The following is a 25,716-nucleotide window of genomic DNA, read 5'->3' on the forward strand; positions in this document are numbered from 1 at the left end:
CAACCACCGCGATGCAGGTTCCACAGTATCGATGGCTCGACGGTGTCGCAAGCTCGATGGTGCTAGCTCGTGGCGTCGCGGCTTCTTCGGCTCGGCAGTGTCGCGGGCTCGTCGGCGGCCGGCGGGGAGCGAGGGGCTGAGATGGGCCACTCGATTGACCGGCCTGTGAGATGAGTTTTGTAGGCTTGCCGTTGGATGAGTTGTGGACGGCACAGATGGGTGACTTGAGTGCTGTCAGAAAAAGCGGCGTCTCACCCCTTCTGTCTCTCTGTTTCTGGGCCCTGGGGTCCTCTCTGGAACGTTCCGCCACCGCATTTTTTCCTCGCGTTGGACTCTTGCGCTGGCGGAAATTGCGTGGCGGAGACGAGGCGGGCGGAGCCGTCACGGACTCACGGCACAGGATTGCTTCCCCACCCTGCCTGGCCTGGCAATATAAACAGGCACCCCTCCTCCACCCCGTTCCCCGTCTCGTCTCGTGTTGTTCGGAGAGCACAACCCAAATCCAAATCCTCCCCTTCTCGAGAGCCTCCTCGATCCCTCGCCCGCTTCAAGGTACGGCGAGCCTCCTCCCCCTTCCCCCCTCCATGTATCGATTCTGCGTGTCCCGTTTCTGATTCTGATCGGGCGAATCGGTGGTTAGGGCCTATGGCGCGAGGTAGTCGGGTTAGATCCGCGTTGTTTTTTCTGTTCATAGTGACCTGATCGGTTCCCTGGTGAACTCGTTGATCGTGCTACTTGTGGTGGGGGTTCTTAGGTCTGGAATTGTGGGGCTATTCTAGGCGGTTTGCAGATGGGATTGCCCACTTTGTTAGATCTGCTCGTGTTTTCTAAATTGTTCCTGATGCAGACATGTGCATCTGGATCGGTGCTAGGTTTTTGTGCCTGATTAGTCCGATCGATTTTGTTAGCTTGTAAGGTTTGGTAGTGGTTTGGCATGTCTCTCTAGATCAGAGTAGAACGTGATCATCTTAACTAGCTGCTTTGTGATTTTGACCTCCATATGTGCTACACATATGTTTACACCTAACTGATGAACATGCACAGGCCGTTTGCTTCAGGATATTTCTGTTACTTTTCTGGTTTATTGGTTCTCTGCTAGGTACTTAACCTGTTGGGCTTAATTTGAATCTACTTGTGCCACATATATGTTCATGATAAAGCTATGGATGAATATTAGGTGTAGATATATGCTGCTGTTACCCTATGATGCCTTAAATCTGAGCAACATACATCCTCCTGTTGCTTAGCTAGACATATGCATGTTGATACAGATTTAAGTTATGTACTGTTTGATGATTCTTTGGTATTCCTGATGATCATGCATGCTATTTTTACTTATTGTTATGCTTGGTTGATGACATGCTGCTGCTGTTTGTGGGTTCTACAGTACTACCAATATGATGAACACATGACCTCCTATCTGTTTGTATATCATGTTGTTGTTTGCTTGAGACTGATTTGTTGGTCTACTGCTAGATACTTACCCTGTTGTCCGGTTATTCTTTTGCAGATGCAGATCTTCGTTAAGACCCTCACTGGCAAGACGATCACCCTTGAGGTGGAGTCTTCTGACACCATCGACAACGTCAAGGCCAAGATCCAAGACAAGGAGGGCATCCCCCCGGACCAGCAGAGGCTCATCTTTGCTGGCAAGCAGCTCGAGGACGGTCGCACGCTTGCTGATTACAATATCCAGAAGGAGAGCACCCTCCACCTGGTGCTCCGTCTCAGGGGAGGCATGCAGATCTTCGTGAAGACCCTCACTGGCAAGACCATCACCCTTGAGGTGGAGTCTTCCGACACCATCGACAACGTGAAGGCCAAGATCCAGGACAAGGAGGGCATCCCCCCGGACCAGCAGAGGCTCATCTTTGCTGGCAAGCAGCTTGAGGACGGACGCACCCTGGCTGACTATAACATCCAGAAGGAGAGCACCCTCCACCTGGTGCTCCGCCTCAGGGGAGGCATGCAGATCTTCGTGAAGACCCTCACTGGCAAGACCATCACCCTCGAGGTGGAGTCTTCCGACACCATCGACAACGTCAAGGCCAAGATCCAGGACAAGGAGGGCATCCCCCCGGACCAGCAGAGGCTCATCTTTGCGGGCAAGCAGCTTGAGGATGGACGCACCCTGGCTGACTATAACATCCAGAAGGAGAGCACCCTCCATCTGGTGCTCCGCCTCAGGGGAGGCATGCAGATCTTCGTGAAGACCCTCACTGGCAAGACCATCACCCTTGAGGTGGAGTCTTCCGACACCATTGACAACGTCAAGGCTAAGATCCAGGACAAGGAGGGCATCCCCCCGGACCAGCAGCGTCTTATCTTTGCTGGCAAGCAGCTGGAGGATGGCCGCACCCTTGCGGATTACAATATCCAGAAGGAGAGCACCCTCCATCTGGTGCTCCGTCTGAGGGGTGGGATGCAGATATTCGTGAAGACATTGACCGGCAAGACCATCACTTTGGAGGTTGAGAGCTCCGACACCATTGACAATGTGAAGGCCAAGATCCAGGACAAGGAGGGCATTCCCCCAGACCAGCAGCGTCTGATCTTTGCTGGCAAGCAGCTGGAGGATGGCCGCACCCTTGCGGATTATAACATCCAGAAGGAGTCCACCCTCCACCTGGTACTCCGCCTCCGCGGTGGTCAGTAAAGCCATCTGTCATTGAAGCTGCTGCTGTACCTGGGTTGTCCGGTCTCTGCCATGAAGGGTGTCATCTTTGAAGTTATCGTGTAGCTTGTGTTGAAACTGTGTTTGGTTTCCATGAACTGGTTGTCCCCCTGTGTGTTCACCTGAAACAGTTGTTGCGGCGCAACAGTATGGTTTAAGCATGAATAAATGTGACTTGAATCTGTGCTCTGTTTGGTGTGCATCTATTCTGCTTTTCAATTATGCCAGCGAGCATATATTGACTGAGATCAAATTCGTTGGCTTTTGAGTTCTGTTTGTCTTGTGATGTTTATTGCACCTCCAGGTCGTTGCTGCCTCCTGTTTCGCACTGAATCATCTTTATATTAGGAATTTCTGGTTAGCAAGTGTTGGATTCGGTGGCATGATAGCTAGTTTGGTTTGTTGCTTGATTGGATTCAGAAGCCCTTTGTTTTGGTGTTTTTGAACCAAGATCAAGTGGGTCTGTACTGCGCAGAACCTTATTTTCGATAGATTCGTCATTGCTCGAAAAAAGGTAGCTATTGCGGATCGTGTATGTAGTTTTGTGCTTGTGCAACAACTCTATTAGATAAGTTTTGTGCTTGTTTAGTTTTAACTGAATTATTCGTTCGATTGTCATAGTTTGTCGTTCCTACAAAAGTTTTTGCTAGTTTTTGTCTGAATAAGAAGATCGGAGTGTGCCTGTTGTCAATACATTCATGGTCTGTTTGTCTGGAGGCTGTGTACAAAATGTTCTCTTTCTGTTGATTTCGATCACTGAACTAATCACTTACCTGAGCTAGACGATCCGTTGGCTGTTATTTGATGGTTGGTACGCGACATTGAATGGATTCCGTTGGCTATCTGCTATAGTTGATGCACGCATTTGCTAGCATGAATGAGATTTTACAAGATGAATTGTTAGAGCAACCTAGCAAACCGAAACGAAATGCTTTGTTTGATGTATAGTACTTGAAAACTGAAAAGAGACGCAAAAGTGGACGCCAGAAGGAAATGTTTGCTTTTGGTAGGCTCACTCTTCTCCTTTTCTTATCTGCAAAGTTGTTGACCAATCTTGTGCCACGAGAATGACGGGCCCTGCCAGAAAACTTAGGTAAATCGGTGATGCTTGACGTGGAGGAAATACAATGGATACATCGCTGAGAGGATTCACTCTGTTTCCATGATTCAGTACACCTTGGACTAACGCTGCTTGTTTGATGACCTACGGATTTTTACTTGGGCTTATGATCAAGAACTCAATCTACACTGTTGTTGATCAGCTGGTAGTCGATGAAGCTGCCAAAAGAACAATATATATACCAAGAAATAAGACGACCTAAGCGAAGGAACGGACCACTAAATGCTGGCCAAAAGAGAGGTTGAGCCTCGGAGGCATTGTTAGGAAAGGATCTGTTCTTATCTTCCTCTTCTTTCCATCCTCACAAATTCTGGGAGCACTCTGCATCGGAGAAACACACATGGTGCCTCCGCCTTTGCAATAATCGTAAAGGCCATCATCATGCCTTGTGTGGCTGCATGTGGGCCACCACATGTTTCGAATCATATCCTGATGATAGAGCACAGGTGGTTTATCTGGTCAGGAAAATTCAGAATGCCCCTGATATGTTACAGTGTACACATACCGGTTGAGTACCTTAGTGCTGATTGGGGTGCGACTGTACCAGCACTTCAGAGCGGCTGTAGACCACGGTCGATCTGCGCTTCTGAGTTTCTTATGCAGGAATACATGACTATACTGAAGAAGAAGAAAAGGAAGTCTGCGAGTTATTGGATGATCCTTTTTAGAGGACTTCATCATCTCAAGTCCAAATTTCTCTTTCCGGCACGAAGGCTATAGATTTCTTTTGTGCAACTAGGTTAAGACCCTCTTTGGATGTAGGAGCTAAACTTCAGCTAAAAATTAGCCTTTGGTGATCCAAACAGGGAGGCTAAAGGTGTGCTAAAAATTAGCTAACCTCCAACTAAACTTTAATCCATTAGCCCTCTAAACCCAGATAATGGGGGCTAATTTCTTGCAATGGATGAAAAAAAAGACCGAATTACCCTCCCTCCAAACAGCACTTGCATGGCATCGGGGGTACATGCGTCTTTTCTCGGTACTCCATCTAAAAATTAGCTCACATCCAAACAAGGCTTGGCTAATTTTATCCAGCTAAAGTTTAGACATCTAAGGTTTAGACGTGGCTAAATTTTAGTTTTAATCCATCTAATTCCGGCACCGGTTATTATACATACTATACGTGGACCGTCGTAAAAGAGGACAGTGCGATGCATGATGATGGTCTAACTAACGAATCGATTTATTGAAGCTGAGTATATCTGCGACTAAGGAAAAAAAAACGATGACAACAAAATACAAGTGAAGAAAAGAATAAAATGTAGAATAAGACAGATCACTCATAGTTGGAAACATGAATCTTTTTGTGCGGAAAAAAAAGGAAAAATGAATCAGTCATCTTTAAACAAGGTATGCTGTTATTTTCAGAATGTTCTATGACTTGTTCCTTGTCCACAAGGCCACAACGCCTGGAAAATTACACTAAAACTCGTCCACAGCGACATTGCAAATCCAGCCAGCCAAGTGGAAGGTGACACTGTCCATTGGTGTTATCCACAACGCATCCCATCTTCGTATCTTTATGATACAAAGCGCTCTAGACCCGAACCAATCATCTTGTGCATGTACTTGTTTATTACGAAGAACAGTGGGTGGGGAATCCTTGTGAAGTTGTGATTTCTTGACCAGTTGGTGGCGTACCAAAAAATGTGGTTAGGAAAGCTAACAAGTGTACATGTCCTTTGTGATCAGTGACCAACTATTGGTTGGTAGCGTTAGAAGTAATAGACTGATAGCGCCAATGTTAGTTCACCGGTCCCGGGCACATAAAGAAATGCATTGCTGTTGTGTCTGTTCCAATCAATCTAGAAGACTGTCAGATTGATGATTTTTTTTTTTAGGATTTAACAGAGTGCTCTATATATGGAGGATGGCGTTGCGTCAAGACTCAAGATCCTTCCCGCTGTTTCAGCAAAACTTCTTTACGTAGATTAGATTAGGTTTTGCACAGTTCAGAACTTGGGATCGAATCCGGCACCTATGTAACCTCTCAAATTACATAATTATAGTTACCTATTTTGTGCATCCCTTTTTATAGGTTGGCTATATGTGAAACGCGTCAACCAAAACCGGTACGCTGCCTTGCAAACCACCACTAGTAATCCTTGAAAGTTTTTGACATCCTCCTAAAAATTTCTTAACGAATTCCTAAAGAATTCCCTAAAAAAATTCTTCCTCAAAACGAAGTATTGGGGGCTATGCTAAAAATATTTTCCCCCAAAAAAATATATCAGATCACAGCAGAACGCTAAAAACTACTCCACAATATTTGCCACGTCATCACAATTGGGCCTACCTCCAAAACAGATCCCCTTCTACCTCAAGAACAAACCTCCATCGCTCCTTCGAGCATAGCTTGCCGCTGGCTCTGCCGCCATGGCTCCTCGCCTCCTCCTCCTGCTCCTTCTCGCCACCATCGCCTAGTCACCTTCGGTGCGCTCCAGTGAGTGACGGTGCTCCGCGCACCGTCTCCAGCTAATCCCACCACTGCTGAAGTCGCCGAGTGCCCGAGCTTGAGCCTCACCGTGGGTGCGGCCAAATATTCAGAGTTTGACAGTTCGGTGAAAATTCCATTTTTGTTGGCTATCAGTTCATTTGTGGTACTGCCGGGCTACTGGTGCTCGCCGCCACGCAGTTAACGGCTCAGAGGACGTCACGGCCTCCGTCGAAGCGGGCCGTGATGCCCGCGACGCCAGCTCCAAGCTATTCATGGCTCGCGGTGTCGGCATCTCTGCTACCAACAGCGCAAGCTGCAAATCCATGAAATTGACCGTCCGAAGCTAGCAAGTTCCAATCAATCAAGAGAAACTGGGAGGCGCTTGATTTGGTAGAGATAGAAAAGCCGAGGGAACAGAACAAGTCATCGTCGTCATGGGAGCAGTGGCGTGGAAGGACCGAACTTTGAGGACATAGGTGGAGGGGGCGTCGAATCCAGTGCCCCCTGTTTTCCTCCACGCTCCGTCGCGTCATGGACGGCGGATTCCGGTGAAGGGTCCTCGCCTCCTTGGGGCTCAGGCGAGGGAAAGGCCCGATTCACGGCCCCTGGTGCTCCGTTACGAGTTCGCGGGGCCCCCGAGGTCGCGGTCGACGAGTGCTTGTGCGCCACCGGAGCCGCGTCGTCGGCTGCGCCTGGGCAAGCGCAAGCACCGGCCGCGCCAGCCCCTCCGCCAACCCGGGGATCCGCTCGCCCCGCCGCCCAGTTGCTTGCCCCGCGAAAAAAACGCGTGCGGGTGGATTGGGAAAGAACCGGGTGTCGCGAAAATATGCGTGACGAGGGGTGTTTTTCCGCATCGCCAATCTTTTGAGGAGTTTTAGGTGTATTGTTGGAGTTCTTTTTTTCTCTTTTTTCAAAACAAAGGTATTGGGGTAAGATTAGTAGTCTTTTGAAGTTGCTCTAAATTAGTCATATCAGCTAAGAAAGTGGGGAGCACTATCATTTCGTAGAACAAGAACGAGGTATCATTGCTCACCTGCACCGTATGTGGGTGTCTATATATATATATTATTTAAACTTTGTCAAGTGGAATCAAACTGCTCGTCTCAATGGAGTTTCATGAGAACTTTCATGTGTATTAAATTTTATGCCACATCAGCAATTTTGCTGACTTGGTAGGATCATTTATGAGAAGAGTTTCATCGAATGTGAGAGGAGTTTCATCCATAACACTACATAATTACTTAGTTTTCAATCAATTCCGTTCACTGCGTAATGAAGATGTGCACTGAGATGATTACCGATCGCAATACTTCAACTAGAGGGCCATGCACATCAGCGACGTGTAACGTCGTGAGCTGCTGTTCTCGTACAGAAATATCAACTGGTGGGCCACGCACATCATCGTCGTGTAACGTGGACGGAGGAGCCCCGTGACGGCGTCGACATCGAACGGCCACCAACCGCGGAACCACCCGTCCCCACCTCTCGGAAGCTCCGCTCCACGGCGTCGACATCTAACGGCTACCAGCAGGCGTACGGGTTGGAGTGGACTCCTTGCCTCTTTGCGCTGGCGGCTTCCGGAAATTGCGTGGCGGAGACGAGGCGGGCTCGTCTCACACGGCACGGAAGACGTCACGGGTTCCTTCCCCACCTCTCCTCTTCCCCACCGCCATAAATACCCGACCCCCTCGCCTTTCTCCCCAATCTCATCTCGTCTCGTGTTGTTCGGAGCACACCACCCGCCCCAAATCGTTCTTCCCGCAAGCCTCGGCGATCCTTTACCCGCTTCAAGGTACGGCGATCGTCTTCCTCCTCTAGATCGGCGTGATCTGCAAGTAGTTGATTTGGTAGATGGTTAGGATCTGTGCACTGAAGAAATCATGTTAGATCCGCGATGTTTCTGTTCGTAGATGGCTGGGAGGTGGAATTTTTGTGTAGATCTGATATGTTCTGCTGTTTATCTTGTCACGCTCCTGCGATTTGTGGGGATTTTAGGTCGTTGATCTGGGAATCGTGGGGTTGCTTCTAGGCTGTTCGTAGATGAGGTCGTTCTCACGGTTTACTGGATCGTTGCCTAGTAGATCAGCTCGGGCTTTCGTCTTTGTATATGGTGCCCATACTTGCATCTATGATCTGGTTCCGTGGTGTTACCTAGGTTTCTGCGCCTGATTCGTCCGATCGATTTTGTTAGCATGTGGTAAACGTTTGGTCATGGTCTGATTTAGATTAGAGTCGAATAGGATGATCTCGATCTAGCTCTTGGGATTAATATGCATGTGTCACAAATCTGTTCCGTGGTTAAGATGATGAATCTATGCTTAGTTAGTGGGTGTAGATATATATGCTGCTGTTCCTCAATGATGCCGTAGCTTTTACCTGAGCAGCATGGATCCTCCTGTTACTTAGGTAGATGCACATGCTTATAGATCAAGATATGTACTGCTACTGTTGGAATTCATTAGTATACCTGATGATCATCCATGCTCTTGTTACTTGTTTTGGTATACTTGGATGATGGCATGCTGCTGCTTTTTGTTGATTTGAGCCCATCCATATCTGCATATGTCACATGATTAAGATGATTACGCTGTTTCTGTATGATGCCATAGCTTTTACGTGAGCAACATGCATCCTCCTGGTTATATGCATTAATAGATGGAAGATATCTATTGCTACAATTTGATGATTATTTTGTACATATGATGATCAAGCATGCTCTTCATACTTTGTTGATATACTTCGATAATGAAATGCTGCTGCACGTTCATTCTATAGCACTAATGATGTGATGAACACGCATGACCTGTTTGTGGCATCTGTTTGAATGTGTTGTTGCTGTTCACTAGAGACTGTTTTATTAACCTACTACTAGATACTTACCCTTCTGTCTGTTTATTCTTTTGCAGATGCAGATCTTTGTCAAGACCCTCACCGGCAAGACCATCACCCTCGAGGTGGAGTCTTCTGACACCATTGACAACGTCAAGGCCAAGATCCAGGACAAGGAAGGCATTCCCCCGGACCAGCAGCGGCTCATCTTTGCCGGCAAGCAGCTTGAGGATGGGCGCACCCTGGCTGACTACAACATCCAGAAGGAGAGCACCCTCCACCTGGTGCTCCGTCTCAGGGGAGGCATGCAGATCTTTGTGAAGACCTTGACTGGCAAGACCATCACCCTTGAGGTGGAGTCTTCTGACACCATCGACAACGTCAAGGCCAAGATCCAGGACAAGGAGGGCATTCCCCCGGACCAGCAGAGGCTCATCTTTGCGGGCAAGCAGCTTGAGGATGGACGCACCCTGGCTGACTATAACATCCAGAAGGAGAGCACCCTCCATCTGGTGCTCCGCCTCAGGGGAGGCATGCAGATCTTCGTGAAGACCCTCACTGGCAAGACCATCACCCTCGAGGTGGAGTCTTCCGACACCATCGACAACGTCAAGGCCAAGATCCAGGACAAGGAGGGCATCCCCCCAGACCAGCAGAGGCTCATCTTTGCTGGCAAGCAGCTTGAGGACGGACGCACCCTGGCTGACTATAACATCCAGAAGGAGAGCACCCTCCACCTGGTGCTCCGCCTGAGGGGTGGGATGCAGATCTTTGTGAAGACTTTGACTGGCAAGACCATTACTTTGGAGGTTGAGAGCTCCGACACCATCGACAACGTGAAGGCCAAGATCCAGGACAAGGAAGGCATCCCCCCGGACCAGCAGAGGCTCATCTTCGCCGGCAAGCAGCTTGAGGACGGACGCACCCTGGCTGACTATAACATCCAGAAGGAGAGCACCCTCCACCTGGTGCTCCGTCTCAGGGGAGGCATGCAGATCTTTGTGAAGACCCTCACTGGCAAGACCATCACCCTTGAGGTGGAGTCTTCCGACACCATCGACAACGTGAAGGCCAAGATCCAGGACAAGGAGGGCATCCCCCCAGACCAGCAGAGACTCATCTTTGCAGGCAAGCAGCTTGAGGACGGACGCACCCTGGCTGACTATAACATCCAGAAGGAGAGCACCCTCCATCTGGTGCTCCGCCTCAGGGGAGGCATGCAGATCTTCGTGAAGACCCTCACTGGCAAGACCATCACCCTTGAGGTGGAGTCTTCTGACACCATTGACAACGTCAAGGCCAAGATCCAGGACAAGGAGGGCATCCCCCCGGACCAGCAGCGTCTGATCTTCGCCGGCAAGCAGCTGGAGGATGGCCGCACCCTGGCGGACTACAATATCCAGAAGGAGTCCACCCTCCACCTGGTGCTCCGCCTCCGTGGTGGTCAGTAAGCCCATCGATCATGGAAGCTTCTACTGTACCTGGGTCGTCTGGTCTCTGCCTGTGTCTCCTTTGAAGTACCTGTGTCGGGATTGTGTTTGGTCATGAACTGCAGTTTGTCTTTGATGTTCTTTTGTCTGGTCTTATGATTGGTCTTATGAACTGGCTGTATCTGTATGTTTACTGTAAACTGTTGTTGCGGTGCAGCAGTATGGCATCCGAATGAATAAATGATGTTTGGACTTAAATCTGTACTCTGTTTGTTTTCGGTTGTGCCAGTTCTATATTGCCTGAGATCAGATTGTTTAGCTTTTGAGTTGTGTTTGGCTTGTGGCCGACTCCTGTTTCTTACTTGAGGCGTAACTCTGTTCTGGCAAACTCAAATGTCTAACTGAATGTTTTAGGACTTAATTGTTGGACAGATTAACGTGTTTGGTTTGTTTCTAGGGCCTTGTTTAGTTGCTAAAGTTTGGAGGTGTCAAATTACTGTTACAGCACTGTAACATTTCGTTTGTATTTATGAATTATTGTCCAAACATTGACTAATTAGGCTCAAAAGATTCGTCTCGCAAAGTACAACAAAACTGTGCAATTAGTTTTTAATTTCGTCTACATTTAGTATTCCATGCATGTACCGCAAGTTTGATGTGATGAGGAATCTTCTTTTTGCATAGTGTCAAAGTTGGGAGTTGGAAGTGAACTAAACAAGGACTAGATTGTGATTCGGAAGGCTTGTTAGTTGTGGAATCAAGGAGAGCAGCTAGGTCTGTGCAGAACGTTATTTTGGATTTAAGCCTTCTCAGATTATGCCATTACTCTAAACCTAATGATATCATATTTCACTCGAGGATGTTGGAGTAGTCTTTTCTTTCTCCTGCAGGCAAAATGATTTTGCTTTCGTGTGTGTACATGATTTTGTGCAACAGTTGCAACAACTGAAGTAGAAAAGTTTTGACCTCACCAGAAGAATGAAAAAGATTTTGGAATTTGTTACATCGACAAACCATTGTAACTTGGCCCATCAGAATGCACAGAAGAGCGGCTACAAATTGACATGCGTTGCAAACTTTGCAGTAGTTGATGCACATGTTTGCCATTGCCTGCCAGTCTTAGGAAAAGTGTGTGGTTCGAGAAATCTAAGCATATGTGCTCTGCTCACATTGCGTGGAGCCCACACAGCTTTGTCACACTCTTGTCCACTCCAGAAGTCATTCCTGGCGCTGTTTACCCCTGGTAAAAGGTGACCGAAAACTCCTCAAGGCTGTACCCAAAACTGGAAGGAAATTTGGAGGAAATCTTTGCTTTTGATCGGCTCACTCTTTCTCCTCTTTTCTCAGAGGAAAGCTGTGGACCAGTCTTATGCCACAACATGTGCACCGCCAAAATACTTTTGCAAATTGCCGTGCTTAACTGAGATGATTGCTGAAGAACTTAGACTGATGCTTAACCTGATGATTGCAGTAAACATTTTTCAGGGCAAACCGGCAGGTGCTCTGCCTTTACATATTTAGTTAGAAAGGAATTCTTGGTTTGAGGCCGACCAAAGGAACAATTTCAGTAAACTTTCACCCAGAATTGGATTGTCACCTACACCATCTTTGATTAGCTAATCTTCGGCAAAGTTGCTCCGATACAATATTAGCAAGTAATAGGACGATCTGAATGAATTAATGAACCACTGAAAGTTGGCCAAAAGAGAGCTAGAGCCTTTGAGGCGATGGTAGGAAAGGATCCTGTTCTTTTCTTGCTCTTTCTTCCATCCACAACCACAAACGTTTGCATCACAGAAACAACAATGATCAGGATTGCAAAGCGGAGAAGAATCACACGCCCCCTGTCTCTTCTTGCATGTGGGGGCGGCACATTCACTTTCCCGTTCCAGAATCACATTCCTGACGGGCACACGCACACATGCTGGCCGCTGGGGCTGGCTGGGAGTGGACCAGAAAGCCGAAAGCGCCACGAAACTTAACCGGGATGCAGCTTGCGAGCTCTACCATAGCTTGATTCTCTTAGGACACGGCCTACTATACCACTGCTGGAAAATCCTAGCAATGTTGCCATAACATAACACAGGTGGTTTGTTTATCTTGTCAGGAGGTTTCTGAATTTGGTTCGGCTTCTGAATTCTGATACTGGTTTCAGTAATTGAGTGTTAAGTAAGCTCTTGACCGACACAAAACAAAGAAGATATTCCATGTATTTATAGACAGGCTCAGCTCACCAAACTTGTTTGTTGTAGACTTGTACTCTTGCGCCGCAGCGCCACACACACCCTGCTAGTTGCTACTCTAAACCAGTACAAAGCAACACAGTTCAGTAGGTTGAGTGAGTGAGTGAGCCTTGCATTGTGTCGGCTAGGTGGCAATGGCGACGAGCAGGCCGTTAAGCAGCTCGAGCTGGAGGAGGAGTGCCATGGCCATGGCAATGGTGGTCGTGCTGGCCGGCAGCGTGACCGGCGCGCGCGGGCAGCTCAGGATGGGGTTCTACGACAAGAGCTGCCCGGGGGTGGAGCGGCTGGTCGGCGCTTTCGTCCGGCAGCACGTCGACCGCGTGCCCACCGTCGCCGCCGCGCTGCTCCGGCTGCACTTCCACGACTGCTTCGTCAGGGTACGCGCTTTCGCAGCCGTGCATTACGTTTTGCCGCCGCCGCCGTGCCAGCGCACGCACGCACTGACCGCCGCCGTGGGTGCGTCCGTGATGTGTTCCAGGGCTGCGACGCGTCCGTGCTGCTCAACTCGACCGCCGGCGGCGTGGCGGAGAAGGACGCGCCGCCGAACCTGACGCTGCGCGGCTTCGACTTCGTCGACCGCGTCAAGGCCCTCGTAGAGGAGGCGTGCCCCGGCGTCGTCTCCTGCGCCGACGTCCTCGCGCTCGCCGCCCGGGACGCGGTCGCCGCCATTGTGCGTGAGCTCATCGTATCATCGTGCTCTCTGCTCCGATCCCTTGCCAGCTGAAAACTTGAGCTGACGGTTTGTCAATCGTTGCAGGGCGGGCCGTCGTGGCGCGTGCCGACGGGGAGGAGGGACGGCACGGTGTCGAGCATGCAGGAGGCGCTCGACGAGATCCCCAAGCCGTCCATGAGCTTCAAGCAGCTCACCGACCTGTTCGCCACCAAAGGCCTTGGCGTCCGTGATCTCGTGTGGCTCTCAGGTACACCCTACCTGACTGATCAAGTGATCATCATTCATCACAGGACAGTTGTGCACACATTTTTTTAGACTAAGGATAATTATCCGGCCTCCACATTCAACAGAGAATGCTTACGGCCAATTACAAGAACTGATCCACACCAGATACATAGGCAGCACTCACACTGCTACTGAAGCAACTAAACTACAACATTGTTCAGGAAGACGTTAAAACTTGACAAGAAAAGCTCTAAGCTTGTAGTCTATTTCTGAATTTCCAACCAAAATTACTGAAGATCTCCATGACTGTAACCTCCAGCGGATGGCATTTTTCTTTCAGAGCAGCTTTCTCTTCCTCTTTAGACAGCAGAGACCAACACCTTGTCCAATATGTCCCCCTGAAAATTACCTGCAAAAAGATTTAGGTATTGTATTTTGGAATACAACCTCATTTGTATTCAACCACAAGGCCCAACAAAGAGCTGCTGCTCCCACCAGACTTTGTTTCTAAGCTTTACTGAGAAACTGTTCAGTCAAGATCCCAACATTTGAGAGAAACTAGTCGGTGGTTGAATTTAAGGTGGTAAAAACTGCATTCCAAATACCCTTTGCCGTATGACAATCGAAAAAAAGGTGTTGTATGGTCTCATTAGAGCTATAAAAGCAACACTTAGGACATCCTTGCCATTTCCTCTTGGCAAGATTGTCCTTTGTAAGAATGACTCCTTTCCATAGATACCATAAGAAAACCTTAATTTTCAGTGGTACTCTTAACTTCCAAGAAGCACACTCTGATGGTAATCCTAATCCTTCTTGTTTCATTATGTCTGAATACATAGATTTAACTGTAAATTTCTTATCTTTACACAGCTCCAGACAAACATATCTTTTTGTCCTTTAACTCAACATCTATTATTTTACCCACCAGCTCCATCCATTGGTTTAAGACATTCCCTCTTAGTGTTCTTCTAAAAGACACATTCAAGGGACTGTGCTTAGCACATTAGCCACTGTATCGCTTTTCTTTCTTACTATGATCAGGCTTTGTTCAGAAACAAGAATTTCACTAATGTTAACTGTTAAGTTCTACAAGAAAAAAAAGAAGAATAATAAAATCGGTTTGATTTCAGAGAGGCATAAGAAGAATAGGCCAGGCACTCTGAGGAGATGGTCTGGCTGTGATTGCCCATTCTTTGTGTGCTGAGTGGGCAACAGTAGCACACGCAAAAGGAGCACAAATAATGGTTCCTTTCGCTGCCTATCTTAAAGCGGATCACCAGATTCCTTGAAGGAAATAATCCAAATTTACTTTCAGCTCCGACTCACTTATGCTTACCAGCTTCCCGTCCTCTCCTATGCCTCTATGGCTAGCTTGAGATGATAGCTGAGCACTGACCATTCATTTATACTGACGTTACTGAATTCTAGCTGTTCCCTGAAAAACAGTGCCTGAATTTTGCGCTCACAGTTTTATAGGTCACTGACTCGCTGCATTTTTAGCTTGTCCGCTTTGATTTTTTCTCTCCCTCATGTCCTCTCACTACGTCGGAATAGGCTGCCCAAAAGTTTCATCTCATTATGCATATCAGCATGTGTATGGCCTGACATTCGTAGTTGAACACTGACCATTCTTTATACTGAAATTACTGAATATCAGCTGCTCCTAAATTTTAGTTTTTTTCCTTTATAAAATTGCCTGAATTTTGTTCAGGCAGCTTTATAGATTGTTCTTTCTTTAATTGAACTGCTCATGAACAACTTAATCATCAGCTCAAAAAAATGCAGAGACAAGTGCTCTGACCTTTAATGCCGTTCAGATTGTTCCAAGTTTTTATACGCTAACTCCACCGTGTTTTCTTCTGACATGTGGAATAATCTTGTCTGAACAGGCGCGCACACGATCGGCATCGCCCACTGCTCGTCCTTCGCCGACCGCCTCTACGGCCACCCCGGCGCCGGCGCCGGCAACGACACAACCGACCCGACCCTCGACGCCGCCTACGCCGCCAACCTCCGTCGGCGCAAGTGCCGGGCGCCGAGCGGCGGGTTCGCCGAGGACGCCGTCGTGGAGATGGACCCGGGCAGCCACCTGACGTTCGACCTGGGCTACTACCGCGCGCTGCGCAAGCACAGGTGCCTGCTCCAGTCCGACGCCGTGCTGCTCACCGACCCGGCGGCGCGGGCCGACGTCGAGAGCGTCGTGGGTGGGCCCGACGAGGTGTTCTTCCAGCTGTTCGCGCGGTCCATGGCGACACTGGGGACGGTTCAGGTCAAGACGGGCGCCGAGGGGGAGATCAGGAGGAACTGCGCCGTCGTCAACTCCCCCTCCAACTGATTTTCTCCGTTATTCTTTCTAGGGATTTTCAGTGGAGGATGTGTCATCTTGCTCTTGCATTTTGGTCATTTGAAGTCGTTATAGCTACTGAAATTTTGTTGAGGTTTCCTCTTTGTTGCGTTTGATGTTAACTGTCGAACGTTGCTGCTGTTGTGTTGCAACTTCCAGCCTACACAGCTACTATCAATAGTCTTGAAAATACATAGTGACAATGTTGCAGCAGACTAAATTCGGAGGATAATCCCCTGTTCATGATACAACAGGACAACTCTGCCCATTAACTCGTTTATTAAAAAAACTGCCCATTAACAGAAAGGATGTCTCTGCATAAAAGGTTTGTGCCCTTTGCTCCTTGGAGTAGACCTATAGATCATGCATTAAACTCTAGTAGAGGTCTGAGACGCTCAGGGGCTAAATGGGAAGGAGAGTCCTCTGCTTAATCTTTTAACAATTTCATACTGTGTGGCATCAATACAGATGGAGATGCGATAGTTGTGTAAGCTGCTGAGGAATACTTCCATATAACATGTTTGATCGTAGTCGAAGAATCCTCAGCAAAGGATTGCTCTCCAGTATCCAAGGAGGAATTGTACCAGAAATCTTATTGTTCCCGAGGTCTAAAATAGTTAGCTTTTTAAACTTCTTCAACACTTCAGGAAAGCAACCTGTAAAATTGTTGTTGGAAGGTGTAGTGACATTATGGAAGAAGTAGAATTTGTCATGTTTGGAACTTCTCCAACCAAAGCATTGCCAGACAAATCCAAGAATAGAAGATGTGGCAAGTTCCATATGCAACTAGGGAGCTCTCCAAGTAATTGGTTGTGTGATATATCCAATATTTGCAATAGATATAGTTGGCACAAACTGCGCAACTCCATGCCGTTAAGATTGGATTAAATGCTACATGTGAGCTTGTTGCCGGACAAGCTGAGATAATTGCGACCTTCAAGGAAGGACATAGATTAAGAAAGTTCACCCTCAAGATGGTTGTTGCTAATGTCAAGGATTTCCAAAGTTGTTAAATTGCCGATTTCAAACCGTTAACGCGATTATCTGATAAGTTCAACAAAAATAGTTGTGTGTTTCCCATCTCTGGTGGGATTGAGCCAACAAATTGTTGCCGAGGATTTCGAGGTACTTCCAGTTCAGTCCAGTTTGCAAACATGCCTAGGGGGACGGTACCCTTGAGATTGTTTCCACTCAACTGGAAGTACAATATTTGTTGCAACTTGGCAAAGCATGGTGGCAAACTTCCAAACAAGTGATTCCGTGACAAAGTCCATCCTCTCGAGGGCTAGTAAGATTCCCCAACTCGTTTGGAAGAGTAGAAACCAAATCAGCATTTCTTATACCAAGGCTCTCTAGCATTTGAAGCTTCCCGAGTGATGCTGGGATCGACCCACCAAGTACGTTGTTTGATAGACTAAGACGGCGCAACCCGGATATCATCCCCAGCTCTTCTGGAATTCCTCCAGTGAGATTGTTCTCATAGAGATATAGGATCTGGAGCTTTTGGAGCCCTGAAAGAGAACGGGGTATTGGGCCCGAGAATCCATTATATGACAGGTTCAGATACCTTAATTTCGGGACCATCTCGGGCAGTGAATCGGGTATATGTCCCGTAAAGGAATTATCCGATAAATCGAGCCATCTCATCCTACGACCAGTGCAGTTGAGGATAAACCATGGGAACGTTCCGTGAGACCATTGTTGGCTAGCGATAAGGACTTCAAACCGGGCATGGGCGAGAACTTGCCAGATTCTGGGTTGGTCAAGTGGTTGTTCCCTAGATTAAGCCTTGCAATCCTAGGGAGCTGACTGAGTTGGTAGGGGATGGCACCACTGAGACTGTTGCTGCTCAAGTCCAGGAAGGTGAGAGTAAGCAGCATGGACATGTTTGCCGGGATGGTACCAACGAGGTTGTTGTCGCGCGCTGAGGTCAAGCCTGGTGAGATTCTGGAACGCGGTGGAGTAGAAGGCATCGAGCTTGCCGCTGAGCCCGGTTTCATGGAGGTTGAGCTCAGCAACGTGCCCGGCGCCGTCGCAGGTGACGCCGAACCAGGAGCAGGTAGAATTGGAAAGCGACCACGAGGACAGCGAGATGGGTGCATCCAGAGTGGATCTCCATCGGAGCAGTGCTTCTGCTTCAGGGTTGATCACCTTAGCTGAGCATATTGTTAGCACAGAAAATGGAATTTGGAGTTGGTGCAGCGCCATGGCCTATCTAGTCTTTGGGTGGAAGGTGCTACCGTCTTTTTTATTTTTTAGCCCTTTTTACAAAAAATTCTCACAAATACGCTCCTGGCGGAACCAATTCCAAAAATAAACCCTTAGCTTGGCGCCATCTACGCTGGCGCCAAGCTTACATGTCTGCCGACGTGGCGGGGGCTGGCGCCAAGCTTAATGCCAAGATCCACGGCGCAAGGCTTGGCGCCATCCATGATGGCGCCAAGCCCCGGTCACGTCGGCATCCGCGTCAGCAGCTGCGTATGGAGCTTGGCGCCAGAATGACTGACGCCGAGACGTAAGTGGATGGCGCTAAGCTAAGGGTCCATTTTTGGAATTAGTTCCGCCAGGGGTGTATTTGTGAGAATCTTTCGCAAAAAGGACTAAAAAACAAAAAAATTGGAAGGTGCTACATGAGAAATGGAAATGGAAGGTAGATGCAGGCTGCGACATCACGTACGATCAGTAGCGACCTCCGATCCATTCAAATCATGCTAGAGCTCGCTGACATGTCGTGCTTGCAACGCCGCGCAAAGGGAGACGAGCAACAGCTTGTGCTTGTGCTGGAGGGCCCATCGGTGTGCACAGAGGCCAACTGAATGGTGTGCACAGAGGGCAACTGAATGGGATAATCAATAATGCTGTGGCTTAACACAGGCAGCAGGGTGCTTATTTATATGAAGGCGTCGTAGCATCGCACTTGCAGCAGAAGAACGTACAAACCCTAATTCACCGGCAGTTCCAGGTGGATGACCATGAGTAGTCGTCCACGTGCTGGAAGAGGGAGGTGAGCGGTAGGCGCAACCTACAGCATCAACCGGAGATCAATCGCATCGGCCCGAATAAAACTCACAAAACATCAGTATTCACATGCCGCGAGCAGCACGGCATGAGTAGAACACATCGAAACAGCGTCACAAAGCACCAGGGAACTGACAAGATTTACACCAACGGGATATATTAGGTACAGGTAGCAGGATATTCAGGGTTTCACATTCACGAAAAAAAATTGAGCTCCACATAGCTGACAGCTTAAATCGCATCCACTAAAGGTGTCACTAAAGATTTTTTTTTTATATAGAAGGTAAATTCCCAACACCAACTACATAAGACTTTACACAGGCAATAGCTAACAGCTTATTCCAGTACCATCTCGACACAGCACTTATTCCACGTCGACTTCCTCATCATCACCCTCATACTGGGAAAGAAATAAAACAAACTGTAAGCATACTTTTCAGCAGATCTACTGAAAGAAATTGGGAACAAGTTTTGAAGTGCAATAAAGTGTAATAGTATGTGCAAGGTTTGTCATTTCCTGCAGGATGCAAATTTACATTTCTATCTTTACTTCTAAGGATGTAGGATGCAAGTTTAGTCACCTGCTCATAAGCATTAACCACTGGTGGTGGCTGTGGGGGCATAGCAGGCGACCTAGTTTCATCGCCAGCATCATTTTCTATTAGTGCATTTATCGGATCATGCCTATCCTCCAGTTCAACAGCTTCAAATAGATCATCCACAGCATGAGCAGCCATACCAGTGGAGGGCAAAACATGTTTGACTGGAGAATCTTTGACCTGTAAGTTTAAAAATATCTACTCAATAAATGTCTGAACTAATACTACGCAGAGCTTGAATCATGTCAACAGGGCCAAAATGAGCTAGCAGGATCAATAAAGGAAACCTATATAATTTCTTGTTAAGTCGTCTTAACAGTTAAGAGAAAACAAGGCAATGAGGTCTCAACCTTAAACTTCACTAATTCTTGTCCAAACAGAGCATTCAACTATACCAGCTAGAGAATACGCATAACTTCAGAAAATTGAGTTAATACAGGAGAAACACCGCACCTTGTCAGTGTTGGCTGAGGAAACTACATTGCCTATCTTATCCTTTTCATCTTCCCACAATTTCTTCTTCAAATATAAACCTTTTGTTGGCTCAGTTCCCTTGCTTGGTTTATCAAATTCTGCATCTCGTTCTCTCCTTTTCTTTACTGAAAAGGAACAAACATTAGACATGAGACCACAATTGATACAAAATATGTATTTTTAAACACGTAGAGCAAGAAATGATATTGAGATGTAAATGAAAAAAAAAATCTCCCTTTCGACAAGGTCTCCAATAAGCAACATTGACCATTCAAAATCTATAGTAAGTACTATGGTAAATAGGCATACATAAATATATATATATATTACATTTTGAAAGTACCTATCATAAACTAATTATTTTCAATTTTTCATATGACAAGATGGTCAAAGCTAGTAACTCAAATTCTAAAATGCCTTAGAAATGGAGGGATTACTTCATTTAGTGTTTCAGGGTAGCCAACTTATGGCATCCATTCCAATGCTTGAAGTTCAACAGAGGAAGATTTGGTTGCTAGGGGCTCACTTAGACTCCAAGTATTAAGTACTTTGACACCAAGGAGAAAGAAATGTTACTTAAAAGATTCACATCATAATAATGTGCACTATAAGAGAACATAGTCATCACTGATTCAGAGACAGACTAATCTACCCACCGGCTTTTGCTTCTTCACTTGTTGAGTACAGGATTGATCTCTTCTTAGCTGTAGCAGCATTTGGGCTCCTTTCATAAGGCCCATTTGGATCTTCATCAACGTTGATACTGGAAACTTCTTCATTAGCACCACGCTTCAGAATATCAGAAGCAAGCAAATCACCGAGTCTCTCAAAACGAGCTTGTGACCTGCACAGCTCCAATTAGTCTATAATCATAATCATGTACATATAGAAGTGAAATGGTGCAGTAAACTAAGTCAAAATGTTTTCCAATTGTTGGTTGAAAAGTGATAAAAAAACACAATATTTACCTTTTCAATTCTTCCTGTGCCTTCAAAAAGCGAGCATGAGCTTTAATGAACTTCTTTATTTTTGAGGTCATCCTACATTGGGCATAAAATAATGTCACAATATAATACTTGATGACACCATGGAGCTATTTGTATAAACAAGAGGCATGCCATTGTCATGTGCCTGATTGTATAAGTACCTGTGGCATTCCTCTTTCTCCTTCCTTAGCTGCAGATCAAGATCATTTACTCTACTAGAAATCTTGCGTACTTCTGCATTCTTCTCATCCAAAATTATCTATAAGAGGAATAGTTAATATGAGCGTCAAGTTCAGATTTACACCAGATCGAGCTATTTTCAAGGGTAAGCATTGAACTGTACAGATTATCAAGAGTTCTAAGAATATATGGCCAATCATAACTTGCAAAATGTATCATGGATGGAGGAACTAAAAGAAACATCATCCAAATAAAGCATGTATAAAGACGCTAAAAAAGAAATGCTTGCATAGTAGCAGGCAATTGGCATTACAAAGCAAGGTTTACAAGCACACATCAACTTCTACAAACACTCCAAAATGTTTAAACCATTATGGCATTGGATATGTGTCAATAAGTTTAAACCATCCTGGACACACACTCTCCAATGAACAAAGATACAAGCAGCAAAAAGTAGTTGAAGGCAGCGCCCAAAATAACGCGCTAAAATGAATTTGTTGAATAAAGCCATTAAAGATGATGTACACATCAATGTTCCATTCATGAATGGAATGGTTAACCTTACAATAGCAAATAGCCAAGCATTAATTATTGCATTTAAGAAGTTCCAGATACACCAAATTTATTAGCCGATGTAGTAGTAGATGCATAAAAAACATGCATCATCTTTTCCAAATTACCATCAAAGCTCACACAGTTCACTGGCTGTACTAGTAAAAGCAGAGAAACTGACCTCCAGGTGAGATTTATCATCACGCAGAAGTTCCATATCCTGTCTTATTTGTTTCAGCTGCAGAATGATCTTAATATTAATTATACAATGACAGGGTGCCCCAAAGATGACTTGCAGCTATACATTGTATTATGCACCAGACCTGTATTTCTTGATCCTCTTTGTCATCACCACTTAAGAGTGTCTCCTTTTTTCTATCATCATTATTGTTGGAGATACTCAAACTCCTAGATGAGTTGGTTTCTCCATCATCAGGCTTCTTCTCATGCCTCCTTTCACTGAGAGAGAGAGAGAGAGAGATTAGAAAGTGGAAACATAAATTATAATATCAATATATTCAGTCTTCCACATATTCAACACAGGTAGAGAACCCAAGAAACCAATGAAAAAAGAGTTCTTCAGGGCATTTTAACAGAAAGGCAATTTTATCTGTAAAAAGTAGATCTGACCTTTTTTTGAGAAGTGCATTAGGAATTGAATGTATTAGATAACCACAAGCAGATAACACGCATGTCATGATTTAGTAATTGTGGACATAAAATAAAACATAAAAATGATCTTTCATGTTCTATAGGGACACATGTTACATGCTTATGTCAATACAATGGATACACATAATATTTGATAATTAAACGCCACAACTGCGAGTTGGCAAGAACAAAAATTATGATTTCAGAGAGGATGTTTTAACATATTGTTCGATGATAAAGCTTTGAAAGCTATTTGAGATCCAAAATATCAAATGGGTTAACAATGAGGAAATTGCATCACAGAAACAAGGCAGATAACAAAGAAACAGTAGATAATAAATATACAATAAAAAGTATGAGCAGTGACAAATGTGTCAAAGTATATCCACAATTGAGTGACTTAATCATTTGTTGGAATGCATTCCATACCTCTTCCTGCTGGGGGACCGTGAATAGCTAGATTCTGCAAGTAAAATTTTCAAAGTTTTAGTAACCTAAATACACGACGGACACGGAGTTCAATTAAAATGTAAATACAGATTTTAGATTAAGAAGGCATTCCTTACCCCTTTCTTGAGAAATTGGTCTTCGGTCATGAAAGGGACGATGATCCCTGGAATCTCGGTCAGGGGAATGTCTCCTATGAGGCGAACGCCTCCTATCAAACCTATCTCTGAAGTCACCGCCTCTATAATCTCTTCTCCCTAAAGATAGAGCAAATGTTATACAAGGAAAGATACAATACTGAACGAAAAATGTATCAATATGGAGATAGGTCACCCATAAACCTGTAAGCTTACCACAACCTTTGAGCTACAAGATAATTCAATAAGCAATAAGTAGAAGGGTCTCCAGTATAATACCACTAGCCACAACAAAGTAGGGCCGAAAATTAATGCATGGGTAGATACCAAAATATGGTATGGAACCACTGATGCACCCATTAAGATGATACTGAACTCATAATGTTGATTGTCACAAATCAAATTGATGGAAGCACCATGAACAACCTCAAATAGCAATTATGACAAGTTGAGGTCTTCTATAATCTCAATATCCCCATATAAATCTACTATCATTTGTCCAGATATCTTCCACACTCCGCAGAGACTTGCAATTACCAGGCTTCCCAATGAAACTAACTGATGCACAATATTCAAGGATTTCTGGTAAAGCTGCTAATCACATGGTCATGGCACATCAAATGTATATGGACATCATTCAGTGGAGTCGTCATCCAAGATACTGGTATGCCCACTTCTTGATATAGGACAAGCATTAGTCACAACAAATCATCGAAATACCAAGTGAAGAATCTATATAAAGGTCGTATTATCCTCTGGCAGCAGTTGAGTCTAATAAATCTGCTCAGGAGTCTGCTAATTCGAATGGTAGTTAAATCAAAAGACAACCAGTAAGAATGCCACCTAATTCTGCAACAAGCTTCCACTTGTTAGAATTGTTTTCTATCTGCAGCAACTGAGGTTGAATTCAAGCACTGATATAAATATAAGAAAATTAACAACTCACAGAAGCACTATAGATAATAGAAAACATAGAAAGCACACTACTACAAAAATCATGAAGCAAGAATAAAGTTCCCTATGAACAACCCCAAGGTAAATCTGTTACTTAGACACCTGTGTCCTTTTTTTTTTTTTGCTGAATCATACACCCCACACCAATGCCAGATTTTGACACCCGTGTTGGATTCCATGTGTTATTTGGCGTGCCCCCAAAAAAATCTGCCGAATCGGATACCCACACCCTAGTCCTACACTGATACCCACACCCATGTCTGTGTATAACACCTTAAAGCTCCAAAGACAGCCATCCATAAATGATCCAATCAAATATATTCATTCTGTCAATCTCTATCCCGGCCAAACTGACCTAATTCTTCCCTTCTGTTATTGATATCCAACTCAGTAACTTGCCATGTATACCATTTCCCTTTTTGCATGGCACGCCAAAACCGCATACCATCAACCATTTAATGTTCTTCAGAAGCACATGGATTTCATGACCAACCATCTCATACCGCCACGTGTCGTGTTCTTCAGAAGCACATAAATCTCATATATTACATGACCAAACCATTCATCATAGGATCCAGAATTCCTGAAACTTAACATTAAAGTGAGCTGTTTCTGACACTGTACTCCGCGATACTATTCACTTAACCACACCAACTGACTGCATCTAGTAAGCCATACATCTACACCTACCAACAAAACAACCCGAGAAAGAGGATTCGCTGAAATTTCATAGAACGAGCCCTCCCAATCAAGAGGAGCCATAAGCCCCTATGGGGATCTGATCTCAGAAGATAAACACTCAAGTGAAAAAACGAACAAGGGGAGAATGGGGGCACGAGAAAGGGATGTGTATACCGGCGCGGGGAGGGAACGAGGTGCGGGAGCCAGGAAACCGGCGGAGCTCGGCGTGCCCGTGCGCGAAGCTGCAGGTGTCGCGGGAGCAGCCGCCGCGCTGCCACAGCGCGCACAGCTTCGTCTTGTACGCCGGCCCGCGTCGCGGAGGGCCGAGCATCCCGGGCGGCGGCCGATCCCCACGCTCGCGGCTGGGGAATTCGCGATCGACCGATCGGTCGCGCATGGTGGCGGGTAGGGTTTCGAGGGGAGGCGCAAAGCCCTAGCAGGAGGCGACGAAGAAGGGGAAGAGTAGCTGGGGTCCGCGGCTCCGCGCAATGCTGCCGGCACGGCGACGGGGCGGCAGATAACGAGACTAGGCCCCTAGCCGCGCTGCGCTATTTGAGCCGTCCGATCGTTAACGAGTGGTTGGGGTTGTGTTTTGTAGCTAAGTATCTCGGAAATGATTCGGTAATGCTACGGACGTCCAGAATCTTTAAAAAAATTGGACGCCTCGACCGGAATCTAAAAAAATTGGACGCCTCGAGGTATGTTTCAACAGTTAAATATCAATAGTGCAACTATTGTTTTCGCATGTTTTATAGTGAATATTGCATGAAACATAGTGTTCATGTTGCAGCGGGAATTTTCTATCCCAAAGTCGAACGATATAGTCATTTTTTTCGCATATTTTTTCAATGTTACAACTATAATTTTTTGATATTGCAGATGTTTTATTTTAATATTGCAATAGAGCGTATGATGGAAAAATTCCTATTGGACGTCCGGGCGCTAGCAATGCCGAAGATGATTTCGTTTTCTTCTCCTCCTCCTCCTTTTTGTTTGCCATTCAGGCACCATAGTTTTTTTTTCTAGAGTTGTGTAGTTAATATGTGTAAAATACCGGACTAC

At 45.9% G+C, this 25,716-nt stretch overlaps 3 protein-coding genes and 1 pseudogene across 5 annotated transcripts; 2 read left to right on the plus strand and 2 right to left on the minus strand.

Moving 5' to 3' along the window:
* The first annotated feature begins 416 nt into the window (after positions 1-416).
* On the plus strand, positions 417-10,748 carry LOC117849355 (polyubiquitin). 2 transcript variants are annotated; one of them, XM_034730910.2, is made up of 4 exons: positions 417-552; positions 1,511-2,648; positions 4,612-4,613; positions 9,138-10,748. In XM_034730910.2, exons 2-4 carry the CDS (start codon positions 1,511-1,513, stop codon positions 10,509-10,511), a joined length of 2,514 nt encoding a protein of 837 aa, XP_034586801.2. In that variant the 5' UTR covers positions 417-552; the 3' UTR covers positions 10,512-10,748. The 2 variants fall into 2 exon arrangements, with proteins under 2 accessions (XP_034586801.2, XP_034586793.1); XM_034730902.2 differs by lacking the exons at positions 417-552; positions 1,511-2,648; positions 4,612-4,613 and adding an exon at positions 7,863-8,023.
* A 1,598-nt stretch (positions 10,749-12,346) lies between these two features.
* On the plus strand, positions 12,347-16,195 carry LOC117849377 (peroxidase 39). The gene is made up of 4 exons (XM_034730917.2): positions 12,347-13,110; positions 13,212-13,403; positions 13,491-13,653; positions 15,521-16,195. The coding sequence occupies exons 1-4, from the start codon at positions 12,868-12,870 to the stop codon at positions 15,964-15,966; spliced, it is 1,044 nt and encodes a 347-aa protein (XP_034586808.1). The 5' UTR covers positions 12,347-12,867; the 3' UTR covers positions 15,967-16,195.
* Positions 16,196-16,300: 105 nt separating this feature from the next.
* LOC117853375 (uncharacterized) lies at positions 16,301-18,337 on the minus strand (annotated as a pseudogene).
* Positions 18,338-19,133: 796 nt separating this feature from the next.
* Positions 19,134-25,144, minus strand: LOC117848313 (zinc finger CCCH domain-containing protein 13). 2 transcript variants are annotated; one of them, XM_034729670.2, is made up of 11 exons: positions 24,829-25,142; positions 23,002-23,139; positions 22,865-22,898; positions 22,108-22,243; positions 21,966-22,022; positions 21,214-21,311; positions 21,035-21,106; positions 20,723-20,910; positions 20,046-20,191; positions 19,575-19,772; positions 19,134-19,393 (listed from the first exon to the last, which is right to left on the minus strand). In XM_034729670.2, exons 1-11 carry the CDS (start codon positions 25,049-25,051, stop codon positions 19,358-19,360), a joined length of 1,326 nt encoding a protein of 441 aa, XP_034585561.1. In that variant the 5' UTR covers positions 25,052-25,142; the 3' UTR covers positions 19,134-19,357. The 2 variants fall into 2 exon arrangements, with proteins under 2 accessions (XP_034585561.1, XP_072148062.1); XM_072291961.1 differs by lacking the exon at positions 19,575-19,772 and having other exon boundaries at positions 24,829-25,144.
* Positions 25,145-25,716: the final 572 nt, after the last annotated feature.

This window comes from Setaria viridis, chromosome 1, assembly GCF_005286985.2.
Source record: "Setaria viridis chromosome 1, Setaria_viridis_v4.0, whole genome shotgun sequence".
Classification (NCBI taxonomy): Eukaryota; Viridiplantae; Streptophyta; class Magnoliopsida; order Poales; family Poaceae; genus Setaria; species Setaria viridis.

Excerpts from the sequence above, each read along its gene's own strand:
- LOC117849355 (XM_034730910.2), top strand. The coding sequence starts at position 1,511 with ATGCAGATCTTCGTTAAGACCCTCACTGGCAAGACGATCACCCTTGAG.
- LOC117849377 (XM_034730917.2), top strand. The coding sequence starts at position 12,868 with ATGGCGACGAGCAGGCCGTTAAGCAGCTCGAGCTGGAGGAGGAGTGCC. Across the intron at positions 13,111-13,211 it reads TCCACGACTGCTTCGTCAGG|GGCTGCGACGCGTCCGTGCT; the intron begins GTACGCGCTTTC and ends GATGTGTTCCAG. Across the intron at positions 13,404-13,490 it reads GGGACGCGGTCGCCGCCATT|GGCGGGCCGTCGTGGCGCGT; the intron begins GTGCGTGAGCTC and ends CAATCGTTGCAG.
- LOC117848313 (XM_034729670.2), bottom strand. The coding sequence starts at position 25,051 with ATGCGCGACCGATCGGTCGATCGCGAATTCCCCAGCCGCGAGCGTGGG. Across the intron at positions 19,773-20,045 it reads CCTCAGCCAACACTGACAAG|GTCAAAGATTCTCCAGTCAA; the intron begins GTGCGGTGTTTC and ends TTAAACTTACAG. Across the intron at positions 19,394-19,574 it reads TGGTTAATGCTTATGAGCAG|TATGAGGGTGATGATGAGGA; the intron begins GTGACTAAACTT and ends TTTCTTTCCCAG.